Source organism: Salmo salar, unplaced genomic scaffold (assembly GCF_905237065.1).
Source record: "Salmo salar unplaced genomic scaffold, Ssal_v3.1, whole genome shotgun sequence".
Lineage (NCBI taxonomy): Eukaryota > Metazoa > Chordata > Actinopteri > Salmoniformes > Salmonidae > Salmo > Salmo salar.
Window position 1 is genome coordinate 379101 of NW_025547937.1, and position 19483 is coordinate 398583.

The window sequence follows — 19483 nt, forward strand, 5'->3', positions numbered from 1 at the left end:
GGACTATGAATACAAAGTGACCATTTAGAATGAGGCCCAGTTCAATGAGAGGAAGGCTTAGCAGAACTGGGGGATGACAGACACGAAGTGGGAGGGTGGAGATCTAATATTTTGTCACGTCCTGACCAGTAAAGGGGTTATTTGTTATTGTAGTTTGGTCAGGACGTGGCAGGGGGGTGTTTGTTTTATGTGGTTCGGAGTTTGTTGGGATGTGTGTTTATGTAGAGGGGTGTTTGTTTAGAGTATTCCGGGGTTTTTGGTTATGTTCTATGTATTTTAGTTCTATGCTCTGTCTATGTTTTCTATGTTGTGTATTTCCTTGTGTTGGCTGGTATGGCTCTCAATCAGGAACAGCTGTACTTAATTAACTCATCAATATATAAATATATTTTTAAAGGCAGCTTAACGTCTATACAGATACACCATACTAGGTATGTACACTTCAATCAGTAGAATCATTTTTGTGAACTCTAGAAAACAACAAATACTTTTTTATTCAATAATAATTTAAGGTCAATAAAGGTTTTCTGCAAATAACAAAAACATACTGTAGTTCAGATAGATCCTGATCAGCAGGGTAATGGAGTACACAACTGTACCGTCTGCATATCTGCAGGTATTTCTGACAAACAATATTATTCATGTTTACAATATTGCTGTGTATTAGACATTCTAACATATAACATAATATCCAGATACTAAAAAATGTATATGCAACATTTGAACAACTTCGACCCCCCCTTCGAGTTATGATGTATACAACATGACGATACATTGGCTATTTTAGTATTCCTTTTTAATTTACATGTTTATAATACAAAAGTATGTTTTTAGAGGGGAGGGATATATTGTTTATGTTAAACTGTAGAGAACAAGAACCTTTGGTGAATCAAGGAGTCACTGATTGTCACGACTTCCGCAGAAGTTGGTGCCTCTGTCACGTTCTGACCAGTAAAAGGGTTATTTGTTATTATAGCTTGGTCAGGACGTGGCAGGGGGTATTTGTTTTATGTGGTTCGGGCTATGTATTTAGGTAGAGGGGGGGTTTGGTTTATGTGGTCCGGGGTTTGTTAGTCTATGTTCTATGTTAGTGTATTTCTATGTTCTGTCTACTCTATTGTAGTTCTATGTTTAGTTAATTGGGGTTGGAACTTCAATTGGAGGCAGCTGGTTATCGTTGCCTCTGATTGAAGGTCCTATAATTAGGAGTTTGTTTGTTTTGGGGGATTGTGGGGAGATTGTTCTTAGCATAGCTGTGTGTTGCCTGCAAGACTGTTTATCGTCCGTCAGTTTATAGTTTTTTCGTGTTTGTTTTGGTGAATAAAATGAGCATTCACGTACCCGCTGCATTTTGGTCCAATTCATACGACGGACGTGACAGCCTCTTGTCGTGTCTTTGGCTATGCCGGATTAAGTGATATGACATGCTAACCTATAAAATGATTTCTCTGTAATTAATATTACCTGATTAAGCTAATCATGTAAATGTAATTAACCTGTTAGGGCTAGGGGGCAGTATTGACACGGCTGGATAAAAAAAACATACCCGATTTACATTTTACATTTTAGTCATTTAGCAGACGCTCTTATCCAGAGCGACTTACAGTAGTGAATGCATACATTTCATACAATTTCATACATTTTTTTGCTGATTTAATCTGGTTACCACTCCTACCCAGTAACTAGAATATGCATATACTTATTACATATGGATAGAAAACACCCAAAATTTTCTAATTTTCTAAAACTGTACCCTCGTTCCAATACGTTATAAAAGAGTATGCATTCGTCCACCTTGAATATTATTCATGTTCTGGTTAAAAAAGGCCCTAATGATTTATGCTATACAACGTTTGACATGTTTGAACGAACGTAAATATATTTTTTCCCCTCGTTCATGACGAGAAGTCCGGCTGGCTTAGATCATGTGCTAACAAGACGGAGATTTTTGGACATAAATGATGAGCTTTTTTGAACAAAACTACATTCGTTATGGACCTGTGATACCTGGAAGTGACATCTGATGAAGAGAATCAAAGGTAATGGATTATTTACATAGTATTTTCGATTTTAGATCTCCCCAACATGACGTCTAGTCTGTATCGCAATGCGTATTTTTCTGGGCGCAGTGCTCAGATTATTGCAAAGTGTGATTTCCCAGTAAGGTTATTTTTAAATCTGGCAAGTTGATTGCGTTCAAGAGATGTAAATCTATAATTCTTTAAATGACAATATAATATTTTACCAATGTTTTCTAATTTTAATTATTTAATTAGTGGTGCTGACTTGACTGCCGGTTATTGGAGGGAAACGATTTCCTCAACATCAATGCCATAGTAAAACGCTGTTTTTGGATATAAATATGAACTTGATAGAACTAAAAATGCATGCATTGTCTAACATAATGTCCTAGGAGTGTCATCTGATGGAGATTGTAAAAGGTTAGTGCATCATTTTAGCTGGTTTTATGGTTTTGGTGACCCTGTCTTTGAATTGACAAAACATTACACACAACTCTTGTAAATGTACTGTCCTAACATACTCTAAATTTATTCTTTCGCCGTAAAACCTTTTTGAAATCGTAAAACGTGGTTAGATTAAGGAGATGTTTATCTTTCAAAGGGTGTAAAATAGTTGTATGTTTGAAAAATTTGAATTTTGACATTTATTTGGATTCAAATTTGCCGCTCTTGAAATGCACCTGCTGTTGATGGAGTGCACCACGGGTGGCACGCTAGCGTCCCACCTAGCCCATAGAGGTTAACTAGAAAGTCGGGGCACCACGGAAGAACGTTTATAGAGCCGTTATCTTCCGAATAAACTCTTAAAATACTTTGTAATATTTTACATCGATAGCAGTCAATATTAACCCTTGTCTTATTTTCAGTCTCATAATGAAAGTTGTAAATTCTTGGTTATCTTCACGAACCCTGGCTAACAAGTTGAATCAGCAATACAAAATTGGGTTTAATTATTTATTTACTAAATACCTAAACTAATCACACAGAATTACAAATACACCGAATACAAATGATGTCATACAGAAAACGTCCTGGTGGGACGAAACCTGTATGAAAGCTGGTTACATAAAGGAAAGGGGTTGGGCTTGAATGAAAGAGCGGGAAGATTTAGGAACGAAGAAACAGCAGCTATGCTATCGTAAATACATTATCTTATGCATTCTAAATTACCGCCCATTTGGAAAAGGAAAATGCAATAAATATTGACTCTGAGCTGCGCTTCGGTAGATTGGTCGTAGATGCTGGCCGGGTTGGCCAACAGATCTTCCTGTACTTTGGAAGAATGTCTCTGGTGGTAAATTGGATACGTGGTGGTATCTTCGTCTGTCTGTTAGACTGGATCCGTCGTCCGTCCTTTCCTAGCCCACGTCTACAGCGGCCGCTGCTAACTCAACGGCTAGGAAGTATCACTTCTGTAGTGAATAAGCTCAAAGTTCATACCATAGCTCACGCCGAGGTTGGCTTAGTTCTGTCCTTGACATGTGTGTCCTTCTAACGTAGAGGCTGCAGACCTTACGTACTGGAACAACGTGGTTATCTTTTCGTCAAAGGCTTATATAGTGGAGAGGGGGAGGGATGTGTTTCATCGTTTATAACCCCTGTCTCTTCACAGGGGTGGGCCACTGATCAAGCAGGGCACTTTCCTTATGAATACCCAATTCTCTCATTTGGAAGCTAAAATTACATTTAATCTCCTAACAAACAATTCCAATATCAAACATTTCAATTGCATAACAATTCCATGTGACTCTGATAACTAGAGGGTGTATACTTTCTCAGGTACAGTTTATGTTGTCCTGTCATCAATCATAATGTCCCAGATAACAACGAACTGACATCCATACTCATTACGTTATCAAGCATATTTCCAACTGGTTTTATTACCAAAATATGGTTCCTTTCCCCATTTGTTTGATGTTCCCAGACTCTCTATATTTAACAGGACAGCAGTCCTTCAGTAGGGTCAGTAAGAGAGGGGAAGGGAGAAAGGTATTTATGGGGGGGGGTCATAAACCTTACCCACAGGCCAACGTCATGACACTCTGCTTGTTCGTTCGTCAGCGGTCGACGTCACCGGCTTTCTAGCTGCCAACCAATCTACTTTTCTTTGTCCATTTGTTTTGTCTTGATTGTACACACCTGGTTTCCAATACGTTATAATTTATTCCCTATTTAACCCTCTGGATCCCACATGGTTTTGTGCGTGTTTGTACTTTGTTAAGTGGTCGATCTTTTGTGTCGAGCTGGATTGTTTTCCCTGTATGGAATTAGTTTGTGATTTATTCAAGTAAAGTACATTTTTTACTCAGTTCTGTGTCCTGCGCCTGACTCTGTCCTACCCGCTGCACACTGACACTTGACAGAGAGAGAGAGATAAACAGATCGGAGAGACACACTCTTGGCATTCTCTCAACCAGCTTCACGAGGTAATCACCTGGAATGCATTTCAATTAACAGGTGTGCCTTGTTATAGGTCAATTTGTGGAATTTCTTTACTTCTTGATGAATTTGAGCTTGTGTTGTGACAAGGTATGGGTGGTATACAGAAGATAGCCCTATTTGGCAAAATACCAAGTCCATATTATGGCAAGAACAGCTCAAATAAGCAAAGAGAAACGACAGTCCATCATTATTTTAAGACATGAAGGTCAGTCAATCTGGAAAATTTCAAGAAGTTTGAAAGTTCCTTCAAGTGCAAAAACCATCAAGCGCTACGATGAAACTGGCTCTCACGAGGACTGCCACAGGAACTAAGGACCCAGAATTACCTCTGCTGCAGAGGATAAGTTCATTAGAGATAACTGCACCTCAGATTGTAGCCCAAATAAATGCTTCACAGAGTTCAAGTAACAGACACATCTCAACATCAACTGTTCAGAGGAGACTGCGTGAATCAGGCCTTCATGGTCAAATTTCTGCAAAGAAACCACTACTAAAGGACACCAATAAGAAGAAGAGACTTGCTTGGGTCAAGAAACATGAGGAATGGACATTAGAATAGTGAAAATCTGTCCTTTGGTCTGATGAGCCCAAATGTGAGATTTTTGGTTCCAACCGCAGTAGTAGACTACTATTAAGGACAGAAGGGACCATCTATGTAAATGTTCACAATGGTGGAAAAACTGCTGTACTTGTTTCATCATATCAAGGACCTTAAACCAATCTCACCACTTGAAGCTAAAGACAGGCACAAAATAGATGACCTCCGTGCAACCTTTTGAAACTACATACCAGCTAACAGATTTGGTGGCATTTGCACTATTGAATTCAGAACAACCTTAAATTGTCACTTTGCAGTCTGGACTATATGCACTGAAGAGATTCTTATAGGTTTCAAATCATCTTGCCCGCAGACTTCCTCTTCCAATGCGTATCCCGGCAGGGTTGTCCCACTCAGGGCCAGTTCGATCTGACATAGAGTAAGTCTTATCTTAAGCCATTCTCTCATACGCAACGCAGGAGAAAAACTCCAAGTTTTTGGCTGAAAAAGGGTGTTGAGGCAGCTGTTTGTGAAAATCTTCACTGTTGAATCGTCTGGTTGGAAATGTAACCCATAGGGCCTTCAGTCACATCAATCACACCATTAAAACAATCAGGTGCATCACAAAGAATGGGGTCGATGGTTTTGTCATTGTGGCCCAGACATGAAGTACACAATACACCTAGAATTGGTCTAAGATACATGTTTTCTGTAGTTTTCTGTGGTTTATCTCTCTTGAGGTTTCTTGTCACTCGTAGTGTTCACAGGTCTAACACTTACTTATACTCAGGCAGAACTACCCTGGAAATTACTTTTCATTCTACAAGGGGTCACAAGCTCACTACACAGCAGCTCCATAAATTAACCTCTTACATCTAGATGTTCCGCTAGCGGAACACCTGCTCCAATATCCAATGATGGGTGTGGCGCGAAATACAAATTCCTCTAAAATCCGAAAACTTCCATTTTTCAAACATATGACTATTTTACAGCATTTTAAAGACAAGACTCTCGTTAATCTAACCACACTGTCCGATTTCAAAAAGGCTTTACAGCGAAAGCAAAACATTAGATTATGTCAGCAGAGTACCCAGCCAGAAATAATCAGACTACCCATTTTTCAAGCTAGCATATAATGTCACAAAAACAAAACCACAGCTAAATGCAGCACTAACCTTTGATCTTCATCAGATGACAACCCTAGGACATTATGTTATACAATACATGCATGTTTTGTTCAATCAAGTTCATATTTATATCAAAAACCAGCTTTTTTACATTAGCATGTGATGTTCAGAACTAGCATACCCCCCGCAAACCTCCGGTGAATTTACTAAATTACTCACGATAAACGTTCACAAAAAACAGAACAATTATTTAAAGAATTATAGATACAGAACTCCTCTATGCACTCGATATGTCCGATTTTAAAATAGCATTTTCGGTGAAAGCACATTTTACAATATTCTCAGTAGTAGCCCGGCATCACAGGGGTAGCTATTTAGACACCCACCAAGTTTAGCACTCACCAATATCAGATTTACTATTAGAAAAGTTTGATTACCTTTCCTGTTCTTCGTCAGAATGCACTCCCAGGACTTCTACTTCAATAACAAATGTTGGTTTGGTCCAAAATAATCCATCGTTATATCCAAATAGCGGCGTTTTGTTTGTGCGTTCTAGACACTATCCGAATGGTAAATAAGGGTCGTGCGCATGGCGCATTTCGTGACAAAAGATTTCTAAATATTTCATTACCGTACTTTGAAGCATGTCCACCGCTGTTTAAAATCAATTTTTATGCCATTTTTCTCGTAAAAAAGCGATAATATTCCGACCGGGAATCTGTGTTTCGGCAAATAGAGGGGAAAAAACAAAGACGGGGGCGGCCAGTGCACGAGCCTAAGACCTTTGTCCTCTGATAGACCACTTAGCAAAAGCGCTCGTGTGTTTCAGCCAGGGCTTTGAATTACGTCATTCAGCTTTTTCCCGGGCTCTGAGCGCCCATGGAAGACGTAGGAAGTGTCACGTTAGAGCAGAGATCCTTTGTAATGGATAGAGATGGGAAAGAAGGCCAAGAAATGGTCAGACAGGGTACTTCCTGTACAGAATCTTCTCACGTTTTGGCCTGCCAAATGAGTTCTGTTGTACTCACAGACACCATTCAAACAGTTTTAGAAACTTGGAGTGTTTTCTATCCAAAGCTAATAATTATATGCATATTCTAGTTTCTGGGCAGGACTAATAATCAGATTAAATCGGGTACGTTTTTTATCCAGCCGTGAAAATACTGCCCCCTAGCCATAACAGGTTAAATAAAACAACTCCCAACTGTTTCAAATTTTAAAACACATTTTCTTTAAGTTCAACAAGGTCACGACACCACACATCAACCACCAGGCCATTACTCTATATTACACACATCAATCACCAGGCCATTACTCTATATTACACACATCAATCACCAGGCCATTACTCTATATTACACACATCAATCACCAGGCCATTACTCTATATTACACACATCAATCACCAGGCCATTACTTTTTATTTCAAACATGTGTTTTACTTCAAAGAAACAGCTGCACTATAAAGTTACATTACACTAAATACAGACTACAATACACACTACACTACACACTACAATACACACTACATACACACTGCACTACACACTACACTACACACCACGCTACACACTACAATACACCCTACACTACACACTACACTACACACTACAATACACCCTACACTACACACTACAATACACACTAAATACACACTACAATACACACTACACTACACACTACAATAAACACTACTCTACACACTACAATACACACTATACTACACACTACAATACACACTAAATACACACTACACACTACAATACCCACTATAATACACACACTAAAGTCTCACAGGGCGGCGCACAATTTGCCCAGCGTCCGGGTTTGGCTGGGTAGGCTGTCATTGTAAATAAGATGTTGTACTTAACTGACATGCCGAGTTAAATAAAAGGTAAAACAATAGTGTGAGAACATCCGGACAGGATGTCCTTAAAAGGTCATAAACACAGAGCACAGGAAAAACTCATCAATCATTTTTTGACAGCAACTGTCTACTATATTCTCCCTGACAGCTAGGTGAGACAACAACATATTACAATTGTATCAAGTACATTTTCCCTCAACAAAGTATTTATCAACATTTTTACATATGCATTTCTATTACATTATATATGTTGGAAGTGTACTCCACCCTAAAGCCACTCTCCAACTAGGGCCACATCCTAGTTAAGCAGTACACCTTGCTGCAGTCAGCTCTCCATGCTCGTTTGGTGAGCCACCATGCAGCTGGTGGGTCTCCAACCCAGCCACTATCTCAAGACTATGGACCTCTTGATGAACTCTTTTGATGTAGTTTTAATTGGTATGGTGGCCAAAAACATTTCAGTTATAGTTTTAATTGGTATGGTGGCCAAAGACATTTCAGTTATAGTTTTGATTGGTATGGTGGCCAAAGACATTTCAGTTATAGTTTTAATTGGTATGGTGGCCAAAGACATTTCAGTTATAGTTTTAATTGGTATGGTGGCCAAAGACATTTCAGTTATAGTTTTAATTGGTATGGTGGCCAAAGACATTTCAGTTATAGTTTTAATTGGTATGGTGGCCAAAGACATTTCAGTTATAGTTTTAATTGGTATGGTGGCCAAAGACATTTCAGTTATAGTTTTAATTGGTATGGTGGCCAAAGACATTTCAGTTATAGTTTTAATCGGTATGGTGGCCAAAGACATTTCAGTTACAGTTTTAATTGGTATGGTGTCCAAAGACATTTCAGTTATAGTTTTAATTGGTATGGTGGCCAAAGACATTTCAGTTATAGTTTTAATTGGTATGGTGGCCAAAGACATTTCAGTTATAGTTTTGACTTAAAGAGAAACTTCAGGATTTTGGCAATGAAGCCCTTTATCTACTGACCCAGAGTCAGATGAAGCCCTTTATCTACTGACCCAGAGTCAGATGAAGCCCTTTATCTACTGACCCAGAGTCAGATGAAGCCCTTCATCTACTGACCCAGAGTCAGATGAAGCCCTTTATCTACTGACCCAGAGTCAGATGAAGCCCTTCATCTACTGGCCCAGTCAGATGAACTTGTGGGAAACATTTGTGGTGACAGAAATTAACTGAGGTTCAAGGTAATTAAGTAAGATGACGTATAGTTAGTCTTCAAGGTACTAAACTGAGTGATTGTGTGAAGAAGATACAATGAAGAAAACATTGTGCCAGTAAATCTGAATTAGAATAGCGTGTCGTACAAGTTCCTCTTTCTGGTCCTCTGTCTAAACCAAATGTTGAAGGCAGAGTGCCAAAAGAGCTTCTGGGTAGGGGCAGAATCCTGTTGTTGAGATAGAAGTCACGATAACAGCTCAGCATTAGGGTTGACCACTGAGATGTGTCAGTTCTCAGAAACATGTTCCTAGAACTCAAACCACACCCTGACCACACCGAGAGTTTCACCTAATAGCTGAGCAGCATGATTCAGCTTAACCCCTGAAATGAGCCTTTTGCAAACTGCTTGTGTAAGATGGTGACACTTGAATCTCATGTAAAAGAGTGTCTATATAAGAGAGCTGTTGTTCCTGAATCATTGGTCTCTCTACCATGCACCCTGAGTGATGGTTGACCTCATGTCTCCACATCTTAATACAGCTGTTGTTGAAAGATTCTTCAGTCTCTCCCCTTTCTGGTTAGAATTTCTACAACACATTTTTATGTCTCTGCGTGCAGTTTTTAAGAGATCGCCAGTGATTATGCTCTGATGAGAGCTAGGTATTTTATTTAGTATTTTGAAATCCTTTTGAAAGTGATTTGTAAAAAATGTTTTAAAATAAAACTCCATGACATTTTCCTGTTTAAACCAGTCCTTTACCTCCAGTGTCCTGGTCCTGAAAACACCCTACAGACAAGAGTATTCTACTACCAGGGATGGGCAGAAATTACTACATACAAATACAAAATTCAGATACAAAATACCATAAAGATCAATGTATCAAATTAAACTACTAAATACTTGCATTTTGTAATGTATATAATTACATGTAATGTATTTATTTTTATATACAAAATATATTTGGAAGTGTCCGGCCCGAACAGCAACAAGATTCTCAGTAACGGTTACAAAACCTTTTTTCTTGCTTATTGACAGTGATACTGTATGTTGTTATCTACCTTAGTTGAGCAAGTCACTCTGGAGAAGATAAATTACTAAAATATGAATGTATATGTGATAATTAACAAACCAAATAAACTGCAAAGCACACTGGATATTATTATTGGTCTTGTTTCGGGACAGAGCTCATTAGAATAATACTCAACATGCTTTGCATATTATTAATTTCACATTTACATTTTAATCATTTAGCAGACGCTCTTATCCAGAGAGACTTTCAATTAGTGCAGTCATCATAAGACAGCTAGGTGACAAAACAATATATTATTAACGTATCAAGTACATTTTCCCTCAACAAAGTATTTATCAACATACTTCCTTATCAAAGAAAGTCATACCTCCTTATCAAAGAAACCACACCCCTCTACATACAGATTACACAGTCCAGTAGAAAGCCACTCCCTGTCCTCTGGTGTAGAGTTACATGAAACAGAAAGTCATCTTTCACACTGCCATTGCTTAACCTACAGGAGAGAGCACCACAATGGCAGAGAATCAGGAACTGTTCTGTTGCTCCATCTGTCTGGATCTACTGAAGGATCCGGTGACTACTGCCTGTGGACACAGTTACTGTATGGGTTGCATTAAAGAAAGCTGGGATCAGGATGTTCTGAAAGGTGTCTACAGCTGTCCTCAGTGCAGAGAGACATTTATCCCAAGACCTGTTCTGAAGAGAAACACCGTTCTGGCTGAAGTGGTGGAGAAACTGAAGAAGACAGGACTCCAGGCTGCTCCCCCTCCTGCTCTGTGCTATGCTGGACCTGGAGATGTGGCGTGTGATTTCTGCACTGGGACCAGAAAGCAGAAAGCCCTCATGTCCTGTCTGGCATGTCTGGCCTCTTACTGTGAGACTCACCTCCAATCTCACCATGAATCTCCTGCTTTGAAGAAGCACAAGCTGGTCAAAGCCACCGCACAACTACAGGAGAAGATCTGCTCTCATCATGACAAACTGCTGGAGGTTTACTGTCGTACCGATCAGCAGTGTATCTGTTATCTGTGTACAATGGATGAACATAAAGGCCATCATACAGTGTCAGCTGCAGCAGAGAGGACTGAGAAACAGGTAAGACCAGAACAACTTGTTGGTAACTGTCTGATAAACAAAGAATTAAAGATACAGTAGGAACTACATCTGTTGAATATGAGATCATTCAAATGAAATGGATCCACAAATATGAACACAAACCTTGAGTGTATAGATATGTTAACCCATATTCTCCAAATGTATCACCATTTTTAAAGTCAAACACTATTATCATTCTGAATGGCCTTTTATGAGTCCAATGTTCACTCCCAAACCCTTGAAACATCTAGGCCTACCATAAAAACTATAATCATTCACATAGCAACATAATATAATATTGTAAAGGGACTTCCTCAGGATTGTAGACCTTCCTCTCTATGGGTCCTATGTCACATTACTATACCATTGATCTACTGGACAAATCAAGCTTGATAGCTCATTGAAGAGTGATTCTCCACAGAGGCAGCTGGGGATGAGTCAGCAGAAGGTCCAGCAGAGATTCCAGGAGAGAGAGAAGGAGCTGAAGAATCTCCAAAAAGCTGTGAAGTCATTCAAGGTGAGTATTGTTGACCAGAGGAGATATCAATTCACTTCTCTCCTCCAGTCAGAGATAGAGAGAGATAGAGGGGCCCCTATCCAATACCACTGACCCCACTTTTGGGAACAGGCTGTCTTGACCCCTTTCAGAGAATTGACTGCTTAATGTAACCGACGGGATATGAACCCAGGTCTGCCGTGGGATAAACGAACATCTTGACCATTACATCAAGAGGACATTCCCTATTGGGCCGACACTTATTTAGAAGTCGCAGGCGTGTTAACCTCTCTTGGGTATGTGGGACGAAATCGTCCCACCTACTCAACAGCCAGTGGAATCCCGTGGCGCGATATTCAAATACCTTAGAAATGCTATTACTTCAATTTCTCAAACATATGACTATTTTACACCATTTTAAAGACAAGACTCTCGTTAATCTAACCACACTGTCCGATTTCAAAAAGGCTTTACAACGAAAGCAAAACATTAGATTATGTCAGCAGAGTACCCAGCCAGAAATAATCAGACACCCATTTTTCAAGCTAGCATATAATGTCACAAAAACCCAGAAGACAGCTAAATGCAGCACTAACCTTTGATGATCTTCATCAGATGACACTCCTAGGACATTATGTTATACAATACATGCATGTTTTGTTCAATCAAGTTCATATTTATATCAAAAAACAGCTTTTACATTAGCATGTGACGTTCAGAACTAGCATACCCACCGCAAACTTCCGGTGAATTTACTAAATTACTCACGATAAACGTTCACAAAAAACATAACAATTATTTTAAGAATTATAGATACAGAACCCCTTTATGCAATCGCTATGTCAGAATTTAAAATAGCTTTTCGGCAAAAGCACATTTTGCAATATTCTGAGTAGATAGCCTCGCCATCACGGGCTAGCTATTTTGACACCCACCAAGTTTGGCCCTCACCAAACTCAGATTTACTATAAGAAAAATTGGATTACCTTTGCTGTTCTTCGTTAGAATGCACTCCCAGGACTTCTACTTCAATAACAAATGTTGGTTTGGTTCAAAATAATCCATAGTTATGTTCAAATATCCTCTGTTTTGTTCGTGCATTCAAGACACTATCCGAAGGGTGACGAAGGGTGACGAAGGGTGACGCGCACGACGCGTTTCGTGACCAAAAATATCTAAATATTCCATTACCGTACTTCGAAGCATGTCAACCGCTGTTTAAAATCAATTTTTATGCGATTTTTCTCGTAAAAAGCGACAATATTCAGACCGGGAAACCCTGTTTTCATTCAAAGACTAAAAATCTAAAATGGACTCTTCTTGTGCACGCGCGCCCCAGTCTCATTGTTCTCTGATCGACCGCTATCCAAATGCGCTACTGTTTTTCAGCCATGGCCTGCAAAGTCATCATTCAACGTTCTGCCGCCTTCTGAGAGCCTATGGGAGCCGTAGGAAGTGTCACGTTACAGCAGAGATCCTCAGTTTTCAATAAAGAGAGTGTAGAAGGCCAAGAAATGGTCAGAGAGGGCACTTCCTGTAAGGAATCTTCTCAGGTTTTTGCCTGCCATATGAGTTCTGTTATACTCACAGACACCATTCAAACAGTTTTAGAAACTTTAGGGTATTTTCTATCCAAATCAAACAATTATATGCACATTCTAGTTTCTGGGCAGTAGTAATAACCAGATTAAATCGAGTACGTTTTTTATCCGGCCGTGCAAATACTGCCCCCTACCCTAGAGAGGTTAACCTCATCACATAACCATGAGTAACCATGACTGACTCATGTCCCCTATACATTAACATGGAGCTCTCTCTCTCAATTCAATTCAAAGATCTTTATTGACATGGGAAACATATCTTTACTATGCCAAAGCAAGTGAAGTAGATAATAAACAATCATGAATGAACAGTAAACATTACACAACATCTATTTTCAAAAGAACAGAGACATTTCAAATGTTATAATTCAAGTGCAAACAGAGAGAACCGTGCACCAGACTGAGTTCTGGAGGTGAAATGGAAATGAATGAGGGAGAGTTAAGTGAGGTAGAAGGTGTGGAGAAGAGCTCAGAACCAGAGAAGTATTTGGTCATATGAGATTTGACTTCAGAAGACTTCCAGGATGTGTTGAGTGGTGGTGTCCCGTCCTCCCAGGTCGTTGGCATGGTGCAGGAGCAGATAGGGTGAAAGTAGTGGAATGGGGTAGTGGGTTTTTAATGAGTGTAGGGTTAGTTGGCATGGTGCAGGAGCAGATAGGGTCAAAGTAGTGGAATGGGTTAGTGGGTTTTTAATGAGTGCAGGGTTAGTTGGCATGGTGCAGTAGCAGATAGGGTCAAAGTAGTGGAATGGGGTAGTGGGTTTTTAATGAGTGTAGGGTTAGTTGGCATGGTGCAGGAGCAGATAGGGTCAAAGTAGTGGAATGGGGTAGTGGGTTTTTAATGAGTGTAGGGTTAGTTGGAAGGGTGTTGATTTATTTGAAAAAATATGAAATGTTCCTTTTCCCATTTTGTATCACAAAGTAAAATAGATTTATATTATTGTCCAGTTGGGGGCAGTAATACAACATATTGGATGAAAACCGCCGATAAACTACAAAGAAGAAGAAACGTTATATTTTGTCTATTTACAGTGTTGTAACGATGTCTCTCTCTCTCATTCCATCACTTTCACAGTAGTTGCTTGTGTGGGTCTCTGGTTATTAATGGGGTGCTGACAGACAATCGTTGATGGATATTTATAGAGCTCTGATCAGGACGACAATTGATTACGGGTGTATAGTTTATGGAACAGCAGCAAAGACTTAAGCTGGACAGAATCCAGTATATAGCTTTAAGGATATGTATTGGTGCATTTAAATCAACATCTGTATGTGTCTTACTAGTGGAGGCAGGTGAGATGCCTTTGGGTATACGGCGTAATAAATTGTCATTATCTTATTGGGTTGCAAGGCTGTGAGGTTGAGCATCCCACTGCTACTGTTCTAGATGACTGTTGGGAATATACTAGTAGACAAGGCAGTGGTTTTGGTTGGACAGTTGTAGGTATCAATGTTATTATGGAGAAATGAGAGAATGGGGGTAGTAGTGAGATTCTGCTGGGTCCCAGCACATTCAGGTGTGGAAGGGAATGAAATTGTAGACCAGTTATCTAAAAGAGCTTTAAAACCAGATATAATATATATTAATGTTCCACTGGGTAGAGGTGAGGACAAATGTAAGATCAGAGACATTTTGATAGATGTGTGGCAGAAGAGATGGGACTCTGAGCACAAGGGACGGCATTTATATGTCCTCTAAAGATCGGTGGACCAAGGTTCAAAGGTCAGATTAGGAAGGAAGAGGTGGTGTTTACTCGATTGCGCTTAGGACATTGTACATTGAACTGGTCCTTACATCTGGTTGGCAGCATGTGAATGGTTCGTGTCTGGAGGGTATTGTCAATGAAACGGTGGAGCATGTGTTGTTATATTGTTGTAAGGATGTTGAAGAGAGGGAAAGATTGAAGTGTAGGGTCATTGAGGTTGGATGGGGTTGGGGGGGTTGGAAGGGATGTGGGGGATGGGGGAGGGTCTATTAGAAGTTAGTAGGGCTCTTTTTTATTTTCTCAGAAGTACTGAGTTAGGTAGGAGGATTTAGAAATGTGCTGCCATCTATTGGAATTATCAGTACTGAATAAAGTGTATATCCTTACTAAAGTAGTAATTACTCAGAATTGCAAAATATAAAGTTTTATAGTTCATCTTATAACTAACAGCTGGGTCTAGCTCTGCTCTGGGGCAGGCTACTGGAGGGGGTACCAGGAGGGAGGAGAGTAGAGCAGGGCCAAGCGGTGTTCTGTACCTGCCTGTCCAGGAGGGGGTACAAGGCCTGGTGGACCTGGAGAGCAGGGTGGCAGCGTTCTGACTCAATGAGGTGCAGAGGCTACTGTACCTACTGTCTCTTTCTCTCTCTCTCTCTCTCTCTCTCTCTCTCTCTCTGTCGGTCTCTGTCTCTCTCCCGCTCTCTCTCTGTCTCTGTCTCTCTCTCTCTCTCAACAGCGCTCTGCACAGGCAGCAGTGGAGGACAGTGATCAGATCTTTACTGAGCTGATCTGCTCCATTGAGAGAAGGAGCTCTGAGGTGAAGGAGCTGATCAGAGCCCAAGAGAAGGCTCAAGTGAGTCAAGCTGAAGGACTCCTGGAGCAACTGAAGCAGGAGATAGCTGAGCTGAGGAAGAGAAGCACTGAGCTGGAGCAGCTCTCACACACAGAGGATCACATCCAATTCCTCCATGTAACTAAACTGCCTTGTTACATGTGATATGAAATTAACTTAATGTGAAACTATTCGTCTCAATCATTATGTTGTCCTGTCTGTCTCTCTGTCCTTGTCTCTCCCTCTCTCTGTCCGTCCCTCTCTCTCTCTGTCCGTCCCTCTCTCTCTCTCTCTCTCTCTCTCTCTCTCTCTCTCTCTCTCTCTCTCTCTCTCTCTCTCTCTCCAGAGTTATCAGTCTCTCTCCAGTATCAGTGTATCTTCAGACTTACCCAGCATCGTTGTCCGTCCTCTTCAGTACTTTGGAGATGTGAGTAAGACTCTGTCTGAACTGAGAGAGAAACTAGAAGACTTCCTTAAAGGAGAATGGACCAAGATCTCAACTACAGGTGTGTTGAAAACAATAAGAACATCAACTTTAGACCATTGAAAGTTCCCTACTAGTCATATACATGTGGAATATGGTATGATGATAACATTACCTCTCTCTGTCAATGTGTTTGTGTGTCTGTAGTGAATATAGTGGATGTTGTACTGCCTCCAAAGCCCAAGACCAGAGAACAGTTGTTACAATGTGAGTCTCTTTATTGTGAAGTAACTAACAGTCTCTTTTTACTGACACTCCTAACAATCCCTCTAGAAATATATAGCAATAGTAGATCTAATCAAAGACTGGGTATCTATCTGACTCCTCATATTTCTCTGATTTGATCTCTGCTGTGCTCTAATCAAAGACAGGGTAGATACAGTATCTGACTTAAATTATTGTTCTGACTCCCCTCATTGGTCTCTGCTCTGCTCTTCTCCCAGATTCCTGTCAACTCACACTGGACCCAAACACAGCATGCACATACCTCTCTCTGTCTGAAGGGAACAGAAAGGTGACCTATACAGACCAAGTCCAACCATATCCTGACCATTCAGACAGATTCACCAACTACTGGCAGGTTATGTGTAGAGAGGGTCTGTCTGGACGCTGTTACTGGGAGGTGGAGTGGAGTGGGGAGTGGGTTTATACAGCAGTCTCATATAAAGACATCAGCAGAACAGGGTCAGATGGTGGATTTGGATACAATAACAAGTCTTGGAGTTTACTGTACTATAGAGGTGGTTATTGTTTCAGACACAATAACGTTGAGACTGAAGTATCAGGCCCTCAGTCCTCCAGAGTAGGAGTGTACCTGGATCACATGGCAGGTACTCTGTCCTTCTACAGTGTCTCTGACACAATGACCCTCCTCCACAGAGTCCAGACCACATTCACTCAGCCCCTCTATCCTGGGGTTTGGCTTACTGGTACTGTTGAGCTGGTTAAACTGTAGTAGGGTCCACATAGATACTAGTCATGCTGGTGTAGTCTATAGCTGAGCTGGTTAAACTGTAGTAGGGTCCACATAGATACTAGTCATGCTGGTGTAGTCTATAGCTGAGCTGGTTAAACTGTAGTAGGGTCCACATAGATACTAGTCATGCTGGTGTAGTCTATAGCTGAGCTGGTTAAACTGTAGTAGGGTCCACATAAATACTAGTCATGCTGGTGGTGATGGTCCCCAGATGTGATGATTTATTCTACTCTGTTTCATCTACAATGATTTAACTGATTTCATCTTCAGATGTTCTGAATTAAAATAAACATTCAATGTATTCATATCTATTTAAATACAATGTTTTAATCGTGTACATTTCCATGAATCATGATGTATGGTGTTGATGTATATTGGTTGTCATTCAGAACCATTGATATGTTTTCTCAGTTGGTTCTCTGTCTCTATGTAATTCTCCTCAGTATCATTGATCAGCTTGTAGGCTCGGCCCTAATTGATGTGTTCTCTGTCACCTGGAGCTGCATGGAAAATGGTCCAGGAACAAAAGGACAATTCAGGACTAGTCAGCCCACTACAAGCTGGAATCACTTACTTTCTACTAAAGTATATGGTCTGGTTTCCCAGACACCGATGAATCCTAGTCCTGGACTAAAAACATGTTCAATGTCGATGTCCAGGATACCGGCCCTAAATGTGTCATCTTTCATCCTCCCATACTGCTCAGTCCAGCAACATTAAACCTGTCCAGCAGGTGGTGGTATTGACCAAACAATAAAACCAGCAGATATCTTGACTTGCCACTCAGTATATCAGTCATGTTCAGAATAGTACTTTTAATATCATTGGACATCGATGGTCTTTTTAATCCACTATCCAGAGTCAGGAACAGATGAAGTTAGGTCTGCTACTGTTCAGTGATTAAATATGATTTATGGTGATGGGAAATAAAAAATACAACACTAAACTTCATCTAGTAATAGTTTTCCTTTGTTATTTATTCAAGGTGTGTCTTTAACTTGTAAATGGATTGTGTGGAGGTGAGCTAGTGGTGTGGGTGAATATTCCAGTTGTGTTTAGGCATCTTCATGTCTGACATCCCCCAGTTCTGTTCAGACCCATTGAACTGGGTTACATTCTAAATGGTGACTTGTATTGATAGTCCATACTGGACCTAACTGTGGTTAACCAGACTGGAGGGGTTCTGATCAAATATTCCCTCATCTCCACAACTTTATCTCTCTCTCTCTCTCTCTCTCTCTCTCTCTCTTGCTCTCTCTGTCTATCTATCTCTATCTCTATATTTATAAAAAAAGCAGGCAACCTCAATGTGGTTTCATTCCTGTAGTTATCCTCTATGGTCTAGGGCATGGGTGTCAAACTCTGGCAATTGGTAATTATATTTGGCCCGCGAGACAATACCAAATTACTACTAGAGCTGGCCCGCCGGTATTATACAGCGCATTCACCGCTAATACTACGAATCCCATAATGCTCTGCTGTTGTTTTCGCGCGCCAATCAGGACAGGACCCAGAAACGCCCTCTCCTCTGTGACAGTAGTCATAGCAACATAGACGCTACAACTGTCAGCGCTATCCCTTCCCAAAAATGGCGAAAGAAAGGCAGAAAACAGGAGCTTTCTGGACAAGTGGGAGGCAGAATATCTGTTTACATATGTAAAAGACAAACCTGATTGTCTTGTTTGTGGAGTCAACTTGGCTGTAAGTAAGGAGTACAACATTAGACGACACTATGAAACGAAACACCATGACAAATACAAGGACCTGGACATGACTCAAAGGAGCCAGAAAGTAGAGGAGATGAAAAGAAGTTTGGTTTCACAACAGAATATGTTCCAAAAGCCACATCACAAAGTGAGGCTGCTGTAAAGGCTAGTTATATAGTGGCAGCAGAGATCGCAAAATCAGCCCGGCCCTTTAATGAGGGAGAGTTCGTGAAAAAGTGCATGATGAAAGTTTGTGACCTCGTATGCCCAGAGAAAAAGCAAGCATTTTCAAACGTGAGCCTGAGCAGGAACACAGTAGCTGATCGCACATGTGATCTTGCCACCAGTCTGTATGACCAGCTGATGGAAAAGGGAAAAGAT

At 40.4% G+C, this 19483-nt stretch overlaps 1 protein-coding gene across 1 annotated transcript; it reads left to right on the top strand.

Annotated features, from left to right (window-relative positions):
- Window positions 1-10653: 10653 nt before the first annotated feature.
- LOC123732513 (tripartite motif-containing protein 16) lies at window positions 10654-18347 on the top strand. The gene is made up of 6 exons (XM_045711723.1): window positions 10654-11305; window positions 11727-11822; window positions 15841-16074; window positions 16283-16442; window positions 16568-16627; window positions 16864-18347. The coding sequence occupies exons 1-6, from the start codon at window positions 10724-10726 to the stop codon at window positions 17373-17375; spliced, it is 1644 nt and encodes a 547-aa protein (XP_045567679.1). The 5' UTR covers window positions 10654-10723; the 3' UTR covers window positions 17376-18347.
- Window positions 18348-19483: the final 1136 nt, after the last annotated feature.

Coding starts and splice junctions, on each gene's coding strand:
- LOC123732513 (XM_045711723.1), top strand. CDS start 10,724: ATGGCAGAGAATCAGGAACTGTTCTGTTGCTCCATCTGTCTGGATCTA. Junction 16,075..16,282: donor ATCACATCCAATTCCTCCAT/GTAACTAAACTG, acceptor CTCTCTCTCCAG/AGTTATCAGTCTCTCTCCAG. Junction 16,443..16,567: donor GACCAAGATCTCAACTACAG/GTGTGTTGAAAA, acceptor GTGTGTCTGTAG/TGAATATAGTGGATGTTGTA.